Source organism: Apteryx rowi, unplaced genomic scaffold, assembly GCF_003343035.1.
Source record: "Apteryx rowi isolate R43461 unplaced genomic scaffold, aptRow1 scaffold_361, whole genome shotgun sequence".
In the NCBI taxonomy this organism is placed as follows: Eukaryota; Metazoa; Chordata; class Aves; order Apterygiformes; family Apterygidae; genus Apteryx; species Apteryx rowi.
This window is the reverse complement of record NW_020450097.1, coordinates 665,897-690,059: the sequence shown is the minus strand read 5'-3', so window position 1 is coordinate 690,059 and position 24,163 is coordinate 665,897. Positions and strand designations below refer to the sequence as shown.

General features: G+C 35.2%; 1 protein-coding gene across 1 annotated transcript in view; it reads right to left on the bottom strand.

Moving 5' to 3' along the window:
- Nucleotides 1-2,331: 2,331 nt before the first annotated feature.
- The window catches only part of PRIM2 (DNA primase subunit 2), a 109,599-nt gene continuing 87,767 nt past the window's right edge, over nt 2,332-24,163 (bottom strand). The window contains exons 10-13 of the mRNA XM_026073123.1: nt 21,690-21,816; nt 19,942-20,024; nt 10,505-10,573; nt 2,332-5,400 (exon numbers count right to left, since the gene is read on the bottom strand). Of these exons, the coding sequence (XP_025928908.1) occupies nt 5,173-5,400; nt 10,505-10,573; nt 19,942-20,024; nt 21,690-21,816 (507 nt within the window). The 3' untranslated portion in view covers nt 2,332-5,172. The remainder of the gene's footprint in view (nt 5,401-10,504; nt 10,574-19,941; nt 20,025-21,689; nt 21,817-24,163) is intronic.

Here is a 24,163-nt window from a genome sequence, read left to right as displayed (position 1 = left end):
CAATAGGTCTAAAAACTGTCAACCTTAACATCTATTATGTGAAAGATAAGAAAAAATACACAGGAGAGCAAAATAAAGAGACCACACACAGCAGAGTTTAGTTAAATGATGTCAGTTATTGAGCAGAGCTACAGGGTAGTAAAATGGGCAGGGGGSAGGAAATACATATAATGACCTAAAAGGGCTCCATGCTTTTTTCCCATGGATTTTTTTAAAGAGACTTGAAAAGTATAGATTTTAGAATATGCTATATATGCTAAAAATTGAATTCACAAGTATCATGGTACAAAAACTACCAAAAGCGTTACTGAGATGAGAGACCTTGACTGCATCTGTCCAGCTGTAATTCGTTAGATGATTCCAATATGCAGAGGCAAAATAGGGAAAGCCCAGATCATCATCAAGGGGGAGGCTTGTCCAACAGCTCCAGACTACCCTTGCCCTGCTCTAATGGCACAGGTGTGTGCAGTAAAGGAGCAAAGCAGCACAGGTGAACTCTTAACAGTTTTGCCTTCTTGCAACACAGCTGGGCATTTCCTAAGCATGGAAAATGTTACATAGACCTATTACTACTGACAGATGAAGAAAATCAGGCAACGATGAATAGGTTTGAACATTTGTACATCTAAAAAAGGATACATGAAATAATACAAAAGGGTTGCTAATCTTTACAAAAAACTTCAAGAGGTATGCATATAACACTGTTAAAGGTGTGGCCACCATACTTCACTCAAAGCCTATAGTACTTAGAGATGAAGCATACAGACACAAAACTGCAAGCCTCGATTAATTAGAGAAAAGGACTTGGACACCTCCTCTCTGTCTTAGTCCTTTTAAAATATAAATTGACATTCAGAACTCTGGAGGAAGCAGGGAGGCAAATGGCATTTGTATGGCAACTGCCTCATCTCCTTTGAGTCCCAATGCGCATCTCCMTTACACTACGCACAGCACTCAAGTAAATGTCGCTGTTGGGTGACTGAGCCTCACCGCCTACTTGAAGCACGCAAGAGACTTTGCACTGCCAAAGCTCGCCTAATGGAGTCGTATCCCGAGAAAGCATACAACAAGGAACACAAAGCAGCATTATATGTCTGTTAACGGAATGCTGTTCAGAAAAGCTGAAATAAGGTGATATCAAAAGAGTTGTAAACCTTACAGAAAAAGTTTTGTTAAATGAAGTGCAGTAAAGGTTTATGCATCACACAGTCCAGTTGGAGTCACTGAAATGAAACCAACTGGCCTTTCAGTCTCTCTGCAAAAGAGAAAAAGCTTTGCAGGAGCTCTCAAGCAACACCTTCTCTCATCACATAAGGATAGGACCCCATGACCCTCTAAGGAATAAAGTCTATCCTCACCTGAGGATACATCTGAGGAATAAAGTCTATCCTCCCCGAGACAAGGGAAAAGTTTTATATAGGTGCATCATCTAGTTTAAATGAAAGTCTGCAATGACTGGGATGAGATTTCAGGACAACTATTTTTGAAAAATGCTTTGAGTAGCTTTGCCATCAGTGTTTGTATTTTCAAAATTCTCCAGTCTTGCTTCACTGCCACCATAAATGCCATTTTTTATTAAGCACTAAGGATGCTCTTGATTCTCAAAAGTTCAAATAGATGACCTCTAAAACCCTGAGGAAATGAGAAAGCTACAGCAACATTTGTCTATGCTTAATATACATAAACGACCTTGACTGCCCTACATGTCTAAGTAGAAACGTAAGTGTGAGGTTTGAAGTGCTTCTTCCTTGGTTAGAGGATAAAAATTTCCAGGGAACTAACCCTGGCTCTGGAATCCTTTACTGTATTCCACATAATACCAAAGTCATCAGAAAGTCTTTAAAATAGTAAAATCTACAGCATTTTAAACTTCCGTAAACCTTTTTGAAACTGCACGAAAAGCATGTGGCTATAATGGCACCACAGAATAAGCCTCTAACTATATTCCTGCTAAAACTCTAGAAGACAAATAATTCTTCAGTGTCTGACTGCTCAAAAGGAAGATTCTGATTCTGCCTTTTTATACACTGTCAAATACAAGATATTCTGCTTTCAATGAAAAATTTAAATGGTCAAAGTTCGTGAAATAAGAAAATAAATCACCATCTGCTGTATTCAAACAGCAACAAGAGCATTAATTTTAATTCGTTGCTAGTTACTCGTAACTGTGTGCACTAGTTTGTATGTTTTTCTACTATATATTTTATTATTGTCCACCTGACAGGTAATAAAAGGGAACAAAGTGTAGTTCAAAGCAATTTGTAGTACCATTAATCAAGAGGCAAACTCACAAAAATGATCTAAACCAGTGAAGGAGAAAGATACAGGTTTTGTCAAATACTGTTTRTTACATTTAACACTTTTCATTCAACAGAAAGATTTGATACTCCTTCCCKGTAATAGAGTAGAGCCCTGTTTTTAAATTCTATGCTTGACTTCCTAAAAATAATTTTATTCTGCTAATGTAACAATCCAACGTAGCATAGGTGAACAAGCCAATCATTCCTAACATAAAAGATTTCAAAGTAAATGTAAAGTCCAATGATGAAATGCTAATAATTTCATTCATACAGAAGCTGACAAAGTCTACATTAGTAAGATTATGGCATAACAGAAATGTTTCTACTCCATCATAAATTACAAATTCTTGGCCGGGAAACACAGCACCTGCATTCAGTGCCCCAACCAATTCATTCTTCCCCTGCTGTTCTAGTTAGGAACATAAACCTCATTGAAGGTCTGAAAGAGTTAGACTTCTACAAAGAAGATACATGGTGATAATACTCAGGCACCTCCAGTTTAGGTATTCAGTAACTCAAAATTAGATGACAGCTACCACTTGCAAGAACACTTTGAAACCCTAAAGTCAAGTTCCTTAAGTATCTAATACAATCAGCGGAGCCAAACAGATCCATAGAATCATCCCTGGAGTCCACCCAAGAGGGGTTTGGCCGAGAGTTTAACCAACAGGAGAAACCCGACCCAGAGGTATTGGTAACTCCTTGCTTCTTGGATCTGGAACAACCACCCTTCAAGATCCACGGTGTAGAACACTTCTCTTCAGGTTGGATTTCTGTAATTCCTCTGAGTATGTGAAAGGAAGTAAGATTTTCCAGTTTACACAAAGCAGTCACTAAAACTAAATTAAGGAATGATTCAAGGAACAAAAAACAAACAATGAATCCCAACATATTCTCTTTTAACAACCAAAGGCATGTTTTGTTTTTATAGTGGTGTTGCACTGAGCCCTGCACAAGTTATGTGCGCTTAGAGGAACACAATTTAGATGAGAACCCAAGGATTTATTGTTAGTCTGAAATCTTAACAGTAATTAAATAGTTATTAGTCCAGTCACAATGACATTAAAAGTCCAAATCATCCGATTACTGTAGAGAAAATAAAATGCCTAAAATAATGCAGCTAGCAAACGGTTATGTACTCAAACACTTTCCTGTATAGACCCRTTTCTCTGGTGTTATACTCACTGCTCCTCAGAGTCCCATGGTCACAGCACCCTCTTCCCTGGTTGCAGCAAATTGTCAAGAGCCCCTAGTTCTTCACCAGGAAGACATGGATGCTGGTGGTTGGATTGTTTCTTCTCATCTCCAGTGTCCACTTGGGGCAAGTTTATATTTGTCCCCAAATGCTCTACACACTGTTCTTTCTTCATTGGTCTGGTAATTCCACATTACATCTAAATATACATAGTGTGGTTTACTCACTTTAGAAACTTGTTCATTGTTCTGTTATCCCTAAAATCAATTTTACCCAGCTCCTTAGGCTGTATTTCTTTAAGGATCAGTCCTTGGCCACTGGTGATTTGTTTACACCCTGGGACCTCTGGTATCATCCCAAGCCTACACTCCTCCACACTCTTATTTTAATCTAAGGTCATAGATAAATTTATTCTATGCAGAATACCTACTTATTACTATCCATTAGCTACAGAAATATATATAAATTGTTATAAAGTGTTATCTAAATTGTTATAAAATGTTACACCACACAATTATACAAAGGTAGGCTAAAAACAAATTAGGTAATAGTTACCTGGTCATCTGACATTTGCTGTTAGCTTAACAGACTAAAATAAAGCTCCAGGTAGGCAAGAGAAAACCAGACAAAGCAAACCAAGTAAGTCTTAGTACTGAGGCCTTGCAGGGTTAATACAAAGCCTGTGGCCTTGTACTAGCAATGCCAATATTGTATTTATTTGGTTAAAGGGCTACACTGGTAGCTAGGTCACTCTCCAGCAAATGTGAAATGTTGACTTGAAACTCCTTAAACTTTAGATAAAATAAAACTCAGATCCTGCAGATCCCTGGGACAGTACTCCAAGTATAATATAAAATATTAGCTTTACTTAAACTTCCACCTGACCCACAGTGGCAGCTTCTAGACTTAATGCCATTTGTGCATCAGGTGACCTCAACTTTTGGGCAACGGACGGAATTTAAGTGACTCAAAGCTTCATTCAGGCTGCTGTTTAGCTTAGCAAGATACAGGAGGCTCCAGCCACATCCAGACATTGAGGAAACTTTAAAATTGAAAAGGAATATCCCCTAATGTGTTTTTAGCTCCTCCATGATTAGTCAATTGGTGGAGCATCAGCTTTTTGGATTACTTTCTTACACACAGATGTGTAAATTCTACCTGTGTTCTGTTTCAGATTCTAAAACAAGCTCCCTAAATTTAATGCCAAGGTAACTAAATTAGGAAGCTGTTTCCCTCAGCTCCCCACATAACAAACAGAGAGAGTCAGGCTCCACTAGAAGGTAATTTTGACCATAAATAAGAACTCCTACTTAATGATCAGAATTACCATACAAATACAGCTAACAAAGAGAATACCACAAACTTTCATTTTGCACTTTATTTAAGAACAGATAAAAGTGACCATAAAATGGGATAAAGAAATTAAACACTTTGAACGCCATCAAAAAAGCAAAAAACMCCTGATATTTAGGTAGTAATTTTAATTCTTATCCTTAAACATGCCCTATATAATAGTATTCTAAAGCAGCAAAAATAAGTATCTTTCTTCATTTTTATCAGCCTATTCAAAGCACTAAATGCTTCTGTCTTCTAGGTATCCAAGTACATATTCCTTATTATAAGGAAGAATTTGGCTAGAGAGGGGAAGGAATAAGAAAGAAAAATCTGCAAAGCTGCTTAGTCTTCAGCAAAGTATGCCTCCAGTCCTTCCAGTTCTGCATCTGCTGTTGTATTTGAAGAGGTGGGAGTAGAATTTGAATTCACGCTTTCCTGACCACTACTTTTTTGCTGAGAGTTTCCCAGATGACTTGGCTCTTTCTTCACTTCTCTACCACCACTTAATAGCTTTTGACTTTCTGCAAAATACTGATTAGGATGATTCAAAGAAAGCCCAATGTCATCAACCTGCACATAAAATGAAAGAAACAGTAAATTATTGTATTTATTTCAAAAAGTTATTTTTAACATTCAACAATAAATTAATTAGTGATTTAGTAAGCACAAAAACTTGAAAGGCATCAGTTTGTCAATACTAGTAGCCTGATAAATCTGTGACATGATAATGTTTATTTTCATGTCAAAATTTCTTTGCTCACATTAGGAATAAAACTACTGCTTTAGCACACAAACAGTATTTTACACTGTTTCTTGTAGTAAAGTCAAAAAACCAGAACATATTAAACAATATAGGCAAAAATAGTACCCCTTTACAAATTCAGGACAACTACACCTTAAAGCAGCATTTCCCTACCAAAGGGAGGGACTGAGACAAATCTTGAGAGCAAACAGCAGTAGAGACTATCAGTAATTTTTTTTTTAGATCTGCACAATATAAACCTAGATTCTAAATATAAATATGATGCTGTGAATGGAAAATTTCACCTCTTTTCCTAATGTTCCCCAGAAGCCACAAATGCAATTAATATTTAACAAGGCAGCAGGCTATGACAGAAGCCCAATAGATCAAGCTCATCTCTGTTCCATCAGCACCAAGATTAGCACCCTGAAACTGTACAGGATGCACAACCAACACCAAAGTATATTTAAGCTTTTTTTTTTTCCAGTGGAGAAGAATACCAAAAACTAGCATAATGTGCATATGTTTATTGCTCCTTTCTACTGGGCAGGCACATTTTTTCAGCTCCACAGTTATTCAGCAAATGAAAATGCAATTAATGCTTACCAAATACATCAAATCAACAAAGTTTTCAGTTTTAAAAGCAAGCTGTTCTGACATATTCACCACGATCTCAGTTACAACCTTTGCATCTCTTTCCAGAGGCTCAAAAGTTTGAAATGCTTCATATAAAAAGGGCTTCCAGCCTCATATTCAGGTGACCTACACTTTATAYGTGCCCACCAGTCCATGTGAACACTATAAAAATTTGAGAAAAATACTGCTTTTATACAACACCGGAAAAATCCCCAAACCTGGGACGCAATAAACCAAGGAGGACTAGGCGCCATATACTGCTAATTTTCTGCTCTCAGTATCTTCCCTTTATCCTGGAAGGGTGGAGCTGATTCAAGCACAATAAATGACAGTGCTTACACACAGAACATCACTTGAGGACATGGACCGTGTCTGATTTAACACACCAAGAACCACCAGCTTAAATTTCAGGCATTTGTGAATATCGTGAAGCAGAGAATCAATGTGCTTTCTAGATGGAATCCTGATTAAATGCATAACCACAGTATATCTTAGTCTATCAAAAACATGGCTACATATATAACAAAATTTAATTCAGAGATTAAAAAAATATAACAATTGTAAGAAGTGACCTTCACTGGAAAAAATTCTTTAAAATGAGCGACAGGCCTAGCACACTAATTTGGGACTGCCTCCCCCCAAACAAAAAGGCACACAAACAAACAAAAAAAAACCAAATCACTGAATTTCATTTCAGTCTTATCTGGATGAGTTCCATCCAGATAGCTTTCATCCCTGCTCTAATTTCCATTACATGGGAACTAAATTACTTCTTTCCACCAAAAGGGTTTAAAAATAAGCAGTACAATGAAAAGTTAGCTTTCTTAGAAGAAACTCTTAATTAGCTCTATTTTTTTWATCCTTAAAAAAAAATCTAAGTTTTCTTCACACCAATTTAGGATTCATTTTGTAAGTCTTATAAATTTGTTCTAAACTCCTCCCTCCCCAACAAACTAAAGGAAGCTGTAGAAGCCGCTCATTGCATAAATGGAGCCTACAGCAGTGTTTTCAGAGATGACTAAAGGTATTTGGCTGAAAGCTACCTATGGATTGTTAGTTAAAAGCGTAATATGATTCTACACACCACTTCTCCTTTTCAAATTTGAATGCCACTAAAAACTCTGCTGGATGAAGTTTGGACAGAGCTGTTTTAATTAAGAGAATTCTGCCCATTCATCCTATCATCTATTTTGAGAGCCTGAAGAAAGACCAAGTTTTGTTCACAACCATCCTCATTTATGATATTGCAATGCATCAGTAATTCTGTTCTGCATGATTTTGAACAAGGTTCAGTGAATATTTCTCTGAACAGAAAGAATCTGCTCTGGCTGTAACAATGCAAACAAGTTTGGCCACAAAAAAATGGAGGTGGAGCCTATACAAATTTCCTTGCTTTTTTTAAGTTAGACTGCTCATGCTACTGTAAAATAGTTTTACAATGCTGTGTAAGTAAAGTAGATTAAAGTACACCTATTTTAAAAGCTTCTTCACTAATTTTGGTGTAAGCATCTAAAAATTAGACTACCAGAAACAGAGAGACTACATTTCTAACAGTTTTATCCCTTCACACTTGTAAATCCATCTGAAATCCACCACGTCCAAAGAATACATTTGCTGTGCAATCAGAAATTTAAGTTTATAACATTTATTGATCCAAATAGAACAGCCTGTCACTTCAGACAGAACTGTCTATTCCATGTAATAAATGATACTATCACAAGACTTTTTTTGGATTCAACACATTTTGCACATATTGACCTTCACACAAACTCTACTTTTATATTTCTGTTATAGCAAACGCTGTTTTGAAAGAAACTGAAGCAATTATTTTGTAGCTGTAGCATCTTTGAGTTTTAACCAAGAACTTTTAAAATGACAGCTAGTAAGGGTACAGCTGATGTTACAAAAAAGCCATGTGGAGCAATCATACTGCTACAGTAAATAATATGTGTTAGCCACATCTAACTGGTGAGCAAGCAATCTCTGTCATCACTTCCTGAGTACACTCCCCTAACAGGAAAAGGTTCTAAGAATACAACTACTGTCCTCTTTCAAATAAAATGGAGACTAGAATAAGCAGCTCAGAAGCAAATACTTGAAGTTAGATGAGGTTGATCTTGTCTACATCATCTCATATTCCTGTTTGACTGATATTCCAGGAAATACCAAGTGTTCTGCCTCTAGCAGTGTTGAAGTCATTGTACTGCTTTCTGTTGAATAAGCTTCAGTAAAATAAGCTGACTTCAGTAAAATTACTTAATAGACTATATAAAAAATTAATAAATAGGAGAAAAATTCAAAGCACTATTGCCTCAAGCCATTCAAACCACCTTAAAAAGTAAACAATAGCAGGAGACAACCCTGAACATACTGTATTCCTCCATGAAAGGTGAGGTTTACTGGTGTGGACAGTGTTCCTAAATCCTCCATTTGTAACCTTCTCCATGTCAGAGGGTCTTCACAAGAGAATTTAGGAAACATTAAGTCATCATAGGTGTACAAAACATTTTTCTAAAAATGAAACCTTGACATATTTTTACTACCTGGGGTTTTATCACCTGGGGTGAAACTGAAGACGTGCAGTCTTTGAGACAGCAGTACTTTCAGAAAGCTCTTTATCTAGAGATGTGTATGTTTCTTCTTCCAAAAAACTCATGGTTCTTATTAAGGAATGCCTGCTATTAAAAGGAATTGTGCTTGTGGCTTGGAAAGTTGTCTATGAAATAAATATCCTCATACCCTAGACACTAATTTACATCTAATTTATGCAGAATTTATCAGAATACTTGAAAGTTATAGCTGAACGAAAAAGGACACAATCATAATGCTTCCTATTATCTCTGGAATATTTTGGTGACCTTCAGGATGGAGGTCTTGTTTGATGACAATTTTATTTCTGAATGAAATGAATAAAACCAGGACAGCGGTAGGACAAAAACCAAATTCTTTTCTCACTGAAGTAAGAGACTCACCAGCTGCAAAGCAGACAGATGATTATTTGGGTAAGCAGCACAGACAAATATTCCTACCACCACAAGACTAAAAAAATTAACATCCTTTTGGAATTTTCTAAAAAACAACAGAAAGACAGTTTTGTTAAAATGCAACAGACCTTTATGTGCTGATTTATTTTTTGGTTAGTTTTGACCTTGGGCTCCACAGTCATCTTAGGAAAATATTATTTCTACTGACTTAGCCTCACGTATGGCATATATTATCTGTATTTCAAATTATACGTGATTTTTAAAATTTTCTTCCAGATTATTAGAGCTGTTTTATCTTTTTTTTTTTTTAGACTAAATGACAGACTGTCTCTCTCGTATCACAGCTGTGAAGACAGGCAACACTGGATATGGATTCAGAGTATACCTCTGCTGTACTGTACCGCATGCATACGCTTCCTTGTTAGGAGTTTGAGGAGACAGAGTTCCATTTAAATCAAATCTGAAAACCAGTAAGAATTGAAAAGTCAATAACAAGYGTCTCCTGACAGTCATCTAACCCTCAACCATATCTTTAACAGGACTTTTCCACATTCTGATATTCGAAAGGGATGTGTCCATTTTCTGAGTTGTTGAGAGCACAGAGATCTAAAAAGGAGGCTGCACTCCATTATTTCTTCTTGACAACAAAGAATCTTGGACCAATGTGAAAACTGGTTCTTTCAATCATGAAATCATGTAGGAGATTGACTGCTGTATTCCCTATCTTCCAATTTTGTGGAGGATCTTACTTTAATATTTTATTGGAAGCCTGCACTTATTAAGCAAATGAGGAAAGCTCTGAGAAGGTTTGTCTTGAATTAAAAACTAATCACATATGATCAAATTTAAAAAATATCATGCAAAAATTAACAATGCCAACTCTATAAGGGTTGGAAGACTATAGTTTGGGTTGTGTTAGATTAGATACATTCAGCCTACTTTGCTTAAAGCATATCTCCAAAAACATACTTGTATTATGTGTTAAAAATTGCAATTAGTTTAAGAACAGGATATTGAAAACTTAAATTTTATCTATTTCAAGCCATTTAACAGTATTGATGTTTTCAGGAAGCAAGCATAACTCTTTACATCTTGTAACATACACGATATTAATAAAATTGATATATAAATGTAGGTCATTATAAAAATATTTGAAGTATATTTGAAAACATTGAAGTGAAAACTAACAGGACAGACAGCTAATAATGGATGTTAAAACTGCAAATAGTCTCTCCATTTCATTCATGATTTCCAAGGCYTTCCTAAAGACAAAGACACTGATTATAGTACAAAAAAATTAGTAGGTACTTACATCATGTGTCAACTCGAAGTACTTCTGACAGGCCAGCTGGTAATGCATGCCCTTCACTAATTCCAGGATCTATGAAAAGAGGAAAAAAATGTAAAGGATTCAGAAGTAGCACACACTTACAACCACAGAATTCTAAATCTTACTGATATTTTACAGCTTACTGTGACAAAATATTTCGCAAGAGAGAGACATGCATATAATACCTCAGAGAACTTCACGATGCATGACATCTTTGACATTTGTGTATCCTACTAATAACTGACATTTAGAGAATAAATACACCTTATCTGCCTTAAAAACAAGGAAAACAACACAGGAAGTTATGCCTGCTCCTTTACCTGTAATTTCACTACCCTTAATTTCAAAAATAAGTTGAATATATATTTTGRTAATATAATTCTGACAGTTATTGTCAAACTATCATATTGCAACATCTCTTCCATAATTGCAGATATAAATCTAGTAATTCAAGTGGCTGAAGCWTGAAGCAATCAAGTGCACTATTTGTATTTTTATTTTCCACATTACCAGTTCATATAGATGCAAAATAAATACTACTGCACTCCATCAAGAAAATTTAATGCAGACCCTTTAGACAAGTATCTGTAGGAGGGGAATGCTTTTACCTTCAATCAGATTTGTCCTTTATGAAATGAAGTTATTTCTAGTCAAGCTCAGCAGAATATGCGAGTGAATAGCCTGTTTTGAACACCTGTTAGGAAAATCATCCCATCTTTTGTAAATACAATTTGCTTCCCAATTCTACTTCATGTAATCTCTTCTGTGCTGCATAAAGTCCCATTCTTATCAGCAGAATGCAATGCCAGTTGAAATTTTTGAAGTTTCATCACCTCCTCCCTCCTTTATATAATCAAAATGTATACTTTCTCTGCTTATCAAACAGAGAAAGTTGCTGGAATTAAGAGATAACTTCAATGGACAGAAAAATGAATTTCAAGAAACATTAATTTCAAGCCCCCTTCCCAAGGTTGACCTTTGTGTCAAACATAGCAATACACTCCAGCTTAAATCCCTGCAGTCCTCATTMTTGGATGACGCCTTGTATTTATTGACAGATGTACAAATAAATTACATTTGCTGAATGGATAAAACAGCACCACATTGCCAAGAAAGTACTTAACTGCACTGTTTCTCTGTTATAGCCCAGCTGATTAAATTTCTATGCCTCTTGCCACTTCCTGTTAAATCCTCTGTTAAATATCAAGGCGAAGACCAACTAGGCAATAAAGTTGGAAATCTGGCATTATAAATATACATATTTTTAGCCCCCCCCCTTGGAAAGTGACTTAAAAAATTAGTGTCACATTAAGTAGTCAAGGACTGATGAAAATTCCTCTATTCTAGAACTTCCACTACATCTATCTAGAACTTCCATTACATTTTATCTCACATGTTCCTGTTTGTTCCTTACAATAAAATTTATATACCATGCAAAAGAGCAATGTTTAGCTCAATGCTAACCAGACTGTATGTTTGTATGCACTGTAAAAAAAAAAAACCTAGCATCCTGAGTTTACTCTTATAAGTATCTAAATAGGAAAAACTAAAATTTCAGATCATTGCAACCAATTTTCACTATATCAAACAGCCATTATGCCCAATATATTTTTCATACTTTTTGGAGTAATGACCAGAAAACCTATGTCTCTGTTAGCTGAAAGAAACATTTGCAGTATTTTGTTTTACAGCATTCAGATTTTTCTAAATTGAATTTTTCCAGCTGAAGTCAACTAATTCAATCCAATTCATAAATATCTTAGACTTTCCTGAAGTTATTCTTCATTTAATTGAAGATTACACCTAATACAAATTATTGCATAAACATACATCTCTAACTTCAGGTGTAAATGTATTTCGAGACTGAGAATCTTAAGCGAGCAAACAAAAAGTTTCATAAGCATCAACAACTACTGAGTATAGAACCCCAAAGCTAGGGTTCTCTTATAATTTGAGGGAGGAAAAAAAAATGAATTAAAAGGCTAGGCATAATACAGTTTGATTTAATTTTTCAATTCCAGACCACGAATTATAGTTGCCTGTTGTATCAGTGGTGCCATTATCCTACTACCCTGAAGAGGGGAAAAGACAAGAATTSATGGAAGCTACCTTTTGATTTACTAGCCCACAATGATTCACAGGATTTCAGATCAAACTACTGCTGTCTCCTCTTCCAGTTCAGGGGGAAAATGGTAACYTTAAGTGATAGATTTCAAAAAAGGCACCACTGACACAGCACAGGTGAAGACAGAATAAAGGGGACCTTATAAATAAACTCTAGCTTTGTAAGAGTGATTATTCAGGATAAACTATTCCAAAACTATGCCCATTTAAGCCTTTGTCCATCCTTACATTAATCTTGACCCATCTTTAGGTAAATCTTGACCCATCTTTAAGGTGGAGAAGAGGACTTCATTGAACTGATACTGCTGACACATACAAAAGCTAGAATGATCATATATCAGAGTTTGCCTTGAGGAACTTCAAAATAATACATTTGTTCTTTAAGAATCTACAGTGTCTCAATCTTTTTGGTCAGCTACACTGCAGTTTCACCAAGGAACTGCTATCTCACTCTGTCAAGACTCCTTCTCAGACCTCTCAGAGACGGGTGTTATGTTGCCACACAGATTTTTCAGCTTTACCACTATTAAAACATCGATCTTGAAGGATAATACTGTAAGAGAGAAACTACCAGCATTTTCCAGTGTATCTGTTCTTCAAAGTGTCTCTTTCTTCAACATTGATAGAGTGCTCCATAGAGCAGATTTCAGGCCAGAAGAGACCAGAAGTCAGCTTTGGCTGGTTGGCCAATTTCAACCAAATTTAACCAATAGGTAGAGGTCAAAAAGCTATACTCTTCCTGCACATTCATTAAGAGTTATGGCTGGGTAAAAAAGACAAGCCAACATTTGTGACTGTCGCAGGGGAAAGCAGTTACAGCGCAGCTCCTCTCCAGTCTAACAGGCAGCAGAAATGCCGGTGAACAATAAGTACCGTAACTAGCACACATGCAATTCTAAATCAGCCACATCACGAGACCCAAATCTCTCTCTCTGGGGTATAATGGAGCTGAGGAATAAGGGGCATATTAAATATATTCAAAGAGCAGCAGGTTTAGTAGATTAATTGACTTTATTAAATTCGCTGTTTGGGGAACAAGTTATGAGAAGAAACACAAAAAAAATAAGAACTGCCACAGAATGGAGTTCAGCTAGAAAGGGATTCTCTACGTAAGAGAATAAGAAACTATCCTGTATTTTAAAAAAAGGGAATTATCATTCATAATAAGCATTACTCATCATCATTCCTACTACATTTGTGCTCATAATGAAAGCATGCTTATAGCTGTTTTTCCACTAGTGTTATCCAGAAACAGACTTCCACTCAAAACTACCTTAATTCACAGTAACAATCAGTTTCCTCTACACATATTCAGACGTTTGCACTAAATTGCTTTATTCTGCATGTAACATTAGATACTCGAGAACAAATCTGCTTCTGAGAGGTACTCTTTTTGCTAATTCTTATGTGTCTTTTCTTTCACTGCCATCTGCAACTTGCTTTTCCGATTTTGCTTTACTGACTACTAATGAGGTTAAGATGGTGTTTGGCAGCTGTGCACAGCCACCTGCTTTCTAGATCTTCAGCTTATATAGCTAAGATGTTGCATAGCTGGATAGTTTGGGCTCTGTAATTACCTATTGTTACTTTCACTTATTCAAGGTTAGTTTGTTTTATTGAAAATTGTTGGATTAACTTCCATTTTTAAAAACAGAGTTTTTCTACTATAGATTTAGTTAATTGTGACTCTAACCTTCATTTTATTTCAAAGGTGACTGAAGATATGATTGAGGTGCAACTGCTGAAACATATCTGAACACATTCTTGAGGTTTCAGGTCAGTTTATAACCACCTCAGCATAACTTCTCCCCCAGAGTTCCACAATGGCCTTCACTTCCTGGTTAATACAAGGCATGTGTCCTTCTTGCTGCTTTTAGATATTTCATTTATATTTTAAACTGACCACTATGAACTTCAGAAGGTTTCATTTCTATATAATGTATACATGCATAGTGCAATTTTGTCAGATTTCATTCCTGTCTTCCCTCAGACTCGCTTGTAGTCTAGAGAATCATTGTTAGAACTTTGCCGAAGCTCCTGTTCCTTTTACACTCTTTCACTCTTTTCACTTTCAAGAGTACTTGATCTCAACATTGCACATGATAATATTTAGGTCACTGTAACAGATACTGTGATTTGCATCAGAACAGCAGGGAAAAGCCCTGTCCAGCAACAACACCTGACAGTATTCAAGTCAACTTTATAAAGGTAAAAATAAGAAGCACTCATCATCCCTGAATGAAATATGTTATTATTATCTCTTAAAACATCCATACTTATTTTTCACTCAATATATAGGCCCTCTAGGCTTAAGTCCTTCTTTTAAATATGTCAGTAAGGAACTCAAATACCTAACAAAGGAATAAGTGAATGTTTGAATAAAAAGAATATGTCTGTGACTAAATTTGCTAAAGCGAACCCTGGGCAATCTTATTATATGAAGACAGACATGTTAATTTAAACACTGTTAATCATTTTAAAAGAAAACAAGTTAATACTAATTGGTTTTGGTTACTTGGTAGGGGGTGCTTTTGATGGGGTCAAGGAGTGGGGAGTTTTTTGTTTTGTTTTTTARTTTTACACACTCTACCGCCAAAAGTCACTGGTGTGAAAATCATGTCCATTAACCCTGGCTGCATCTGAGTATTCCCTTTTTAGATTTCATATACTTTTAAAAGAGCATTAAAAATGTGTATTATGATTAGGAAAGTTACTTCTATTTTTTTCAGTGACATTTTCATTTAACTGACTAATCCTGAATGAGTTTACAGCCACTTATTTTAAAAGACAGCCATGCCCATTCTTACACGACAGATAAACTCACACTCCTGTTCTGTAAGGAAATGCTGAGGCAAAGCCTGGACTGTTATCAAGTATACAAGCAAGCATCTGAAATATTTCAAAATCAAAAACTAAATTACAAAATAAATAAAACTGAAGTATTTATTTCATGTATGTCCTAAATTCACAGCATAGCAGTTTTAAGAACAATGAGATGAGACGCTCATACTTCATATGTTCTCTATCTTCTTTTCCCTGTTTTCTCATCCTGAATTGTGTGTTTATGCCTGTGACTTTTCCTGTGTGTGCTTCTTTTCTCCTCCTTTCCCTTCTAAATATAAATTTCATGAGCAGTTTAATCCACAATAAATGATGCTACTGAAATATAAAGACCCTTACCTGCCTTCCCCCTAATTCTGGCCCCTCATTCCTGCCATCTCTGCTGTAATGACAGGCCAAAAACAAACCTCCTTCCTCCTCACCCTTTCCCAGGTTGGGGTCCTACAGTTGGATCAGCTCTTTGACCCATTTTACCATATAGCCATGGGGCCAGCAGCAGGAAAGGAATGGAAACTCAACAGGCAGCGATGAACAGAGGTGGGACTTCCTTCCAGAGCAGCAACATCCAGTTACACTAATCAACTGCTCATGGAAATACCCTAAATTGGACACACGGAAACTAAAACAATTAATCTCTTTAACAACAGAAAAAATATATACATTTTAACTCTCCTTTTCATATTATCCTATTCTAAAAGGCATATTATTCAATAATAAAGAATAGCACTCAGCTATACATTTCTATTACATCCTTATGGTGGTTCAAATATTAAATCCAAACTTTAAGTTACTTTCCAGTTCAACCTTTAATAGTTTCCAATTTCATGTCTACTTAATGTATTTTCAACTGCTCTATATACAGTATTATAAAATCCATGTGAATATTCTGAAAGATCTGTGTTTTCTTACAGCCTTTTTTTTTTTTTTTTTTTAAATCAAACATATTAGCTATGCTTTTCAATGTTTCTGCATACTTCTTGAATTCTCAAGGCTTCTTTTTCCTTTCATGTTGTTCATTTGTTTCACTGCCACAAGCCAGTTCATCAGTCTGGAAGTTCAATAGTTAGACTTTTCTTTTTTTTTTTTCTTACCAGAGTGCTTAAATCAGATTTTCAAACAGTCCACTCTTATTAAATCACAAAGAGCCTTCTTATCATTACAATCCCATTTGACAATAGCCCAATATACCTTCTTATTTCTAATCTATTTGTTTCAGCTTATAAGAAATAAATTGAAGACTCGGAAAATTAAGTACTCTGAAATACTATCACTCAATTTTTTCAAATAATTAATTTTAACCCATTTCATGTTAACAGCTACTTTACAGTATTCTACCCATTGATGGTGTCAGTAATACTAACACCACAGCACCAGTAAACACACACTAGAAAGGTCACCGAGTTTGATCAAGAGACATTATATCGAACAGTGACCAGAATATACAGCGGTTTTAATAAGAGAAAGGAAGACTTAGTATTGACCAGTTAAACTCACAATTATCTGCTTAGCTTAGGGTAGTCCTAGTGAAATCAATAAGCATGGTCAGGCTTGAAAAATATACCAAACAGATAACAATTAAACAATGCACACATTTTAGCTGAAAAATGATAAGTACAGTGTCAAAATATAGGGTCTATACAGTAAATCAGACAAAGTGCAATCTCAGATAAAATGAAACAAATACTCCTAACACAACTATTGTTCTCAAAATAATGAAAAGACTGAATGGTGTCTTCTATCTATAAATATTTCCACCTATGGAAAAAGCTTGGCAGTTTTTAGCATTCGTATTTAGACAAACCTACACCAGAGTGTTACAGAGACTTTTTTTTTCCCCTAAAAAGTTTCCTTGAAATAATGTTACTTTTAAACTTTCACACCATACACTTTGAAAGATTCAATCATTTTAAAGCATTTACAGGTTTCGATATAGTACAGACAATAAGTGCCTGAGAGATTTTGGACAGTGAACAATGGTTCTTAACCTACCACTTGAAAATATTCAAAGGATTTACAGTTTCTGGATTAAAGGTCTAACACCTTAAAAATTTCTTGGTAGCAAATGTGTAATGGTACCCTATTTTAGGATTTGAGTTTTAGGTCACTATTTACTTACTGAGGAACTAATTTACTCGGSGGAAGAATCCAGCCACAAAAGCTCAAATTAACTGTATTCTAAGTATCTTAAAAATGCAAATTTTTGGAAAAGAGGTAAATTGATAAAAACGGAGTCCCACAGGATATCAATAGCAATTAATTTTTTTTTATTATTTATTTTAGCCGCAAGTAGAGGAAGACAATATTTAAAATTGGAATAGCTGAAAGAAATTTTAAAAAACTTTGATGCACCAAATTTCACTATGATAATAAAATGATATCACATGAGATTTGCCTAAATCAAGAATATCAATAATAGTTAATTAATAAAATATCTCTTATTTATTTAAATGGTACCATCAAAGCTTACAAAAGCACTACTATGAAGTTACTTGAGATCAGGGCAAAATTCTTCAGAGGCAAAGGAAAATATTTTTAGAGCAATGATCCAGATTTAGGGGTTCAGTTTGTTTTTTTTTTTTTTTTTTTTTTTGTCAGGGTGGGTGTTTTTTCAGTTGGTTTGGAGCTTTGGGTTTTGACATACAACATGTTAAAAAGCTGCATCCTAGACTTCAAGTTACATGTAGCAGAATGTTTCCTGGTGTTAATCAAGACATCCTCTTAAGTAAGTAATTCAAACAGGGTTGAGATATGGACAGCACACTTGACCACAGTTTAGAATGAGAAGATCTCACAGGATAGCGACAGATTCCTAGGATTCGATAGTGAAAAAGTCTGGCACCAAAACTGCCTTGGAGCAACTATCACCAGCATCTGAGAAGACTCTAAAAAGCCACTGTCTGAACCAAAGGATTCTGAACTGTTATTGGTCATACATGATCAAGCAAAAGTAGCAATGATGAGTGTTGGCCACAAGATCTGTAGGAGATCTTGGAAAGAGATCTGAACCAGCCCTCCTCCTGCTCCTGACCAACTGAAAGACTGTCAGCTATAGTTAGCATTCCACTATTACTTCTGCTGTAAAAGATCAGTTTCTGCAATTCTGCAAAATTATTTCATTTTTATACCAGGAATGGCCACTGTGCACTCCTGTACCTCCAATTTGCACACACACAAAAACAACCCCAAAACACAGCATGAAGTAAGCTAAGGAACTACACTAAATATAAAGACACTGCTCCATGGGGCAAAGGCACCGAAGAAAACTAGTTAAATCCTACCTGCACAGAGCAAGGAAGCTAAATCAGTTAATCCTCACTGATCTTTCCAATGATTAGCAAGATAAAAATCTCAGAGCAGCATCAATTTTTGATGCTTAAATAAAAGGAAAAAAGCCAGAGGAAAGCATCTTCAGTACCTCTTAGATATATGAAAGAGTTAACTGCTTATTTACATAGTCCAGGAAAAAGAAAACAACAAAAAATCATTCCTAGAAAAAAATCGTAGGGACTTCTAAAATTTGCGAAGAATGACTATGAGTGAACAATAAAAAATTTGAAATGACTGTCTTTTAATATGCATCTTAATTATTTTTTTCAATGAGTCTAATTTAAGTGCAACTTTCACATTCTTTTCTACCCAGTTCAACAGCCTGTTGATACCTGACCGGCAACAGTGATATTCCACATGAACAAAAAAAGAAGAAATGTTTTTCTACAGACTTAAAATAGGTCTCAGGCAGTTAATATACTTGATTATTTTTTGCTGAACTGTCTCAAGCTGAGTTCTAACCTGTATGTGTTCCTTCAGTGAAGGAGATAGTCTTTTCATATCCTTATCCTCTTGCTAGAACAATTAACAGTAGTCACTGTCCTTCAGTATACATGTCAAGATGTTCTAATTTCTGCATTGTCTTTGCTATATAAGATAGGTTTTCAATTTTATGTTACCTTTTAAAAAGCTGCTGAAATCTCTAAATTACACTAAACGCTTCATGTCCTTTTACTGTTTATGGAAAGTTAGCACAAAGGGTAATTAAGAWTTTTTTTTTAAGCAGTTTATTACAAAAAACAATGGCTTATGTGTATTGACGACACAGCAGTGCCTTCCACAATTCTGTACAAAATTAAAAAATAAACTCTCCAAAATATTGCCATATTCAATTAAACTTTATTATTACAGTGCAGTAAAATGAAGTAAAACTAAATCCTGCATTGTATACACTATAGTAATAAACCAGCTCATAATATTAAACAATAAACCTGATGACAAGCATCAATGTGCTCCCACGTGGGAGGACTAGAGCAAGAAGGCTATGATTCTGGTTTAAACCTTTTATAAGAGGAGATATTTCACATACATACTGACAAACTGCATACAGCATTCCTATACAAATATAAAGTAAAAATGAAAAGCAGCGCCTCATTAAAGAAAGCTCCAAACAAAATATACCTTACCTGAGTTGTTCCGTTTAGAGGGACCTTGTATGATTGCAGCTTCTGCTTCAACAGCTCAGGATCACTGTGGCGGAATGGGCACCCTGACAGTAAAAAACAAGCAAGCTCACAAACAAGGCTATTTACCCAGGAGTTAGTACAGAAATGCACTCAAGACACCAGCTAAGCTGTTCCTAATTGTCTAACAGCTTATTAATAAAGTTAATTGCTCATGTGTACAATAGCTTACTTTTTTWAAAAAAAAATTATTCCACTGCATAGTTATCAGGGCATAACAGGCTTATGAGTTACATAAAATATCCCAGCATAAACAGGTCACAATTCTCATTCACTGACTGGAAAAGAGTTTTAGTTAGTTCCTTACTGACGACTACAACACTGGTAACTTTAATAGCTATGGCATATTAAGCTACACTTAAATAATATCAGAACACATAACAGCCAGGAAAAATGAAGTAATGAGATCCAACTAGTCTTTAAAGCATAGTCCTTTGTAAACCGTTACCTAAAAAAGTTCCACCACCTAAAACAAGGGTTTTTTGGTCACAGAATTAGTTTTCAGATGCAACTGAATGAACTTAGTGCTAGAATAATAACGGTGAAGTCAGTGCAGGTTTTCCATGTTTTGTTACACAGAAGGAGATTTTAAAGTATTGTAACAGGCTTTGGAGTATCAGTTCCACTGAATTTATACCATACCTCAACCCCCCCCCCCCAAATTGGTCATTCTTTTAAAGCATCTAAACATTTAAAGTCTCCTTATATTGGGTGACACAACATATATGAAGTCAAAAGCTGTCAAATGTTATCTAAAAGAACAGTACAAGACCACTGCAGCCTTGAAATTAAGTGTTTAATTTAAGAGACTACAGAAGTAATAACATGACAGAGTCCATACCCCAAAATCCTCCAGAGAATTTCTGAATGGAGCACCATTTATAGAAAACACGAGCTTGCTGTGAGGTGAAAATTTCAGAAGTAAACTCCAAATATAACTTCTGTTTGAATACAGACAGAAGTTTTACAAAACTAATTTTTAAAATGATTTCAGTAGAAAAGATAAAACTCAAATACTATGTATATTATATAGGCATGATTATGACTGCTGCTTTGTAAAGGGAAACAATACACTTTCATCATTACACCTGTCACAGCAAAGCAAATTGCTTAAGTTTTACTTCTTCAGAACGATGGAAAGGCACGGGAAATTTAGTCCACATTAAGCTTCCTTTTGCAGTATCTGAGTTGTCTTGGGTATGTGTACAGAAGTCATGATTTTCAAAGAGATAACTTCAATGCAGACAGACCRTAAGAGTTTCATATGTCAATACTAGGTAATTTACAAATTTGCAAAGCCAAAATGTAATGTTCTGGTCTTCAACCAGAAGTTAAAAAACTAAAAAAGCATCAAGTGATTTAACCTTCTGAATACAAAAGGATAGATTAATAGAATAAATTTGCCAGGTTGAAAGTGAAGTTTAAAAGGAAAATAACTTTCTGTTGTTTAACACACAAAGTGGGAATAAGGATAGGCAAGAAAAAAACCTAGAGTTGGAGTGTAAAACTGAATTTCTCTTGCCTGATATTATTCAGCAAATAAGACCAATCACAAGAAAAATAATACAGTACAGCAGTGACTGCCCTCATCCTTCAACTAATTACCGCAGGAAAAATGGCAATTTACTTGGTGCTCTTCTATAGCCCAGCAGCTCCCACTTTTTTTCAAGCTTCTTGTTTTAGGAACTTACCATGATAATCCCCTTGACTTGGTGGATTGGACATGATAATCTTCATGCAGCTGTACGGGGTATAATCAGTTCTCTTTCCTTCTTTCCCRTAGTTGTGGCGGATGCTGTACGCATATCCTTTGTCAAACTTAAAAAACAAAAGAATATATTCTTACATGCTTTGCCAGTGTTTCTATCTACTCTGTAAACAGAATACTGGGTAATGAAAATAAATCTTCCAAACCCATTAAAACAGATGGAAGTGAAAATCAAGTTGCTTGGTGTTAGCCTTAACTTTTACATTATGCAGACTTGCACATACACATATATACATTTTACAGACACATCAGAAAAGTGTGCAACTAACATTAAGATCTAAAAATCTTTTAAACTGATGCAGGAATTGCTCTAAACATAATACGTCAAAATTCTGAACCACATGATGTTAAGTAAATGTACAAGACAGGATCAATTTAAAGTCTTTCATTTTCATAATTCACAGTATTAATCCACAATATTCTGGAAAATGTACATATATTTATATGTGCATCTCATACTCTGTAACATATGAGTATATTTTTCCTTTACAGTCAGTGAGTACTATATTTCAAGTGATGTTGCAATACTGAAAATTTCATTTTGGTATTTACATATGTACAGATATACATACATATATACACACATGCCAATGTATATGTAGTACAGCTGCATGTAACAGCTGAGAGATAAGAAATGGTATATTTGCTCTTAAAAATACTTAGAAATTAAGCATGAAAATACTGAAAGAAAATTTAGGTTTTATATAAAAGACCTGGAAAAGAGAATGTGAAATACCAAGACATGCATATTTTAATTTCCAAGCTCTGCGTAAATCTGTTAAGATAAAGACAAAGCCTGCGATGATCTAGCCACCTATTCTCCCCAACAACCCTGGATCCTTTCCTCCTCCTGTGCAAAAGATGGATGAATGTGTATTTCATTTGCTTAACAAAGGATATTTGAGTAAGCAGTAAAATTAAATAGTTTTTTGTAAGGGAAAAGCAAATCTTGAATGCTTCAGGACGTATTGCTTAGTTTGCCAGAAAATTAACACCCCTCTTAACAGTTCTGTACACTGAAATCTTGAGCTGTACTTTTCACATCACTTGCCTTAATGCCCATAGAAATTACTTTTACTACCTAACTCATTATTTTAAACGGAGAAGCAGCTCTTGCAGTAAGCAGAAACAAGCTATATAACAACATATGCAATAACAACATGGCCTGAAGACAGGTTGGACATTTTCTCATTGGTTTCTTGTAATCCTGCCTGGATCTTTTGAGGCAATTTCCTATCTGTTTCATTTCATCTGTATGTTCTTTGGGGCAGGGCAGGAATTATTTTCTTATTATGAGTAGTAGAACAGTATTCTTAAAAACTAAAATTTATAGAAATACCAACAGCTAAGGCATGTGAAGCTAAAATTCTAAGATATCAGAAGACTGTGTCATTTACATACTCAAGTGATAATCCTCTCATGAAATGCTTAAAAAAATTAACAATTTTATAAATCTCAGCTTTAACTTTTGTCAATACAATTGTATAAGTAAGCACTTTTTATTTAATGGGAACTATAGACCTAAGAAAGAACAGTGAAAAGAAAAGTGCAGAGGCTTTTTTGTCTGTTTTTTAAATAACTACTACTCTTCTGAAATTAATACTAAATGGTAAGGGACACTCATCTGCTGAAGCCACTACAACCTGATTAAAATAAATATTGTTTCAAAATTCATTTTAAATTTCAGAAAACATGTACAATCTATTTTTGTGTTTATTAGGTAGCTGTCTAATGCTAACACCAATATTGTGCTTCCTAATCTACATTTACTACATTACACTTCTTGGAATTAACCATAAACATTTTAATGTTCCTTAACAGCCTCTTTCAAAATCCATATTCCAAACTGTAGAGCAGTCACAAGCAAACTGTTGGTTTCTTTGAAGGGAAAGGAACCGGTTTAAAATGTATAGTTGGCAAAAATACTTTTCATCTGTAAAAGGAGACAATTCATAATGACAAACACTTGCTCACTCTACGCTTCCTTATGCAACTATATATTATAACCGCCACCTGCTTCTCAACAAGTTTTTGCAGTGGCAGATGTCATAAAAATGTAACACAGCTACGTGGTACAAGTTTGCACACTCCAAGTTACATGCTTTCCTCAGAGATCTCTTGTCCTCAGGATTTGGCATTTCTTATTATTGATCAACATAACTGTTTTTTAGCAGTGCCAATACCCAACAATACTCTTCAGTGGGAAGAAACCAAAGATTCATGTATTGCAGTATTTAATTTCAGAAAACACATTCTGAGGAATAACTCTATGTACCATCGGGGGATGAACTCAACAATCAGTCTGTTTTTTCCTAATAGTATTACTCTAGCATGTGCACATAATCGAGAGAGAGAAAAATCCCCCTCTAGAGCAATCCCTTTTGCCAGTGAAAGCAT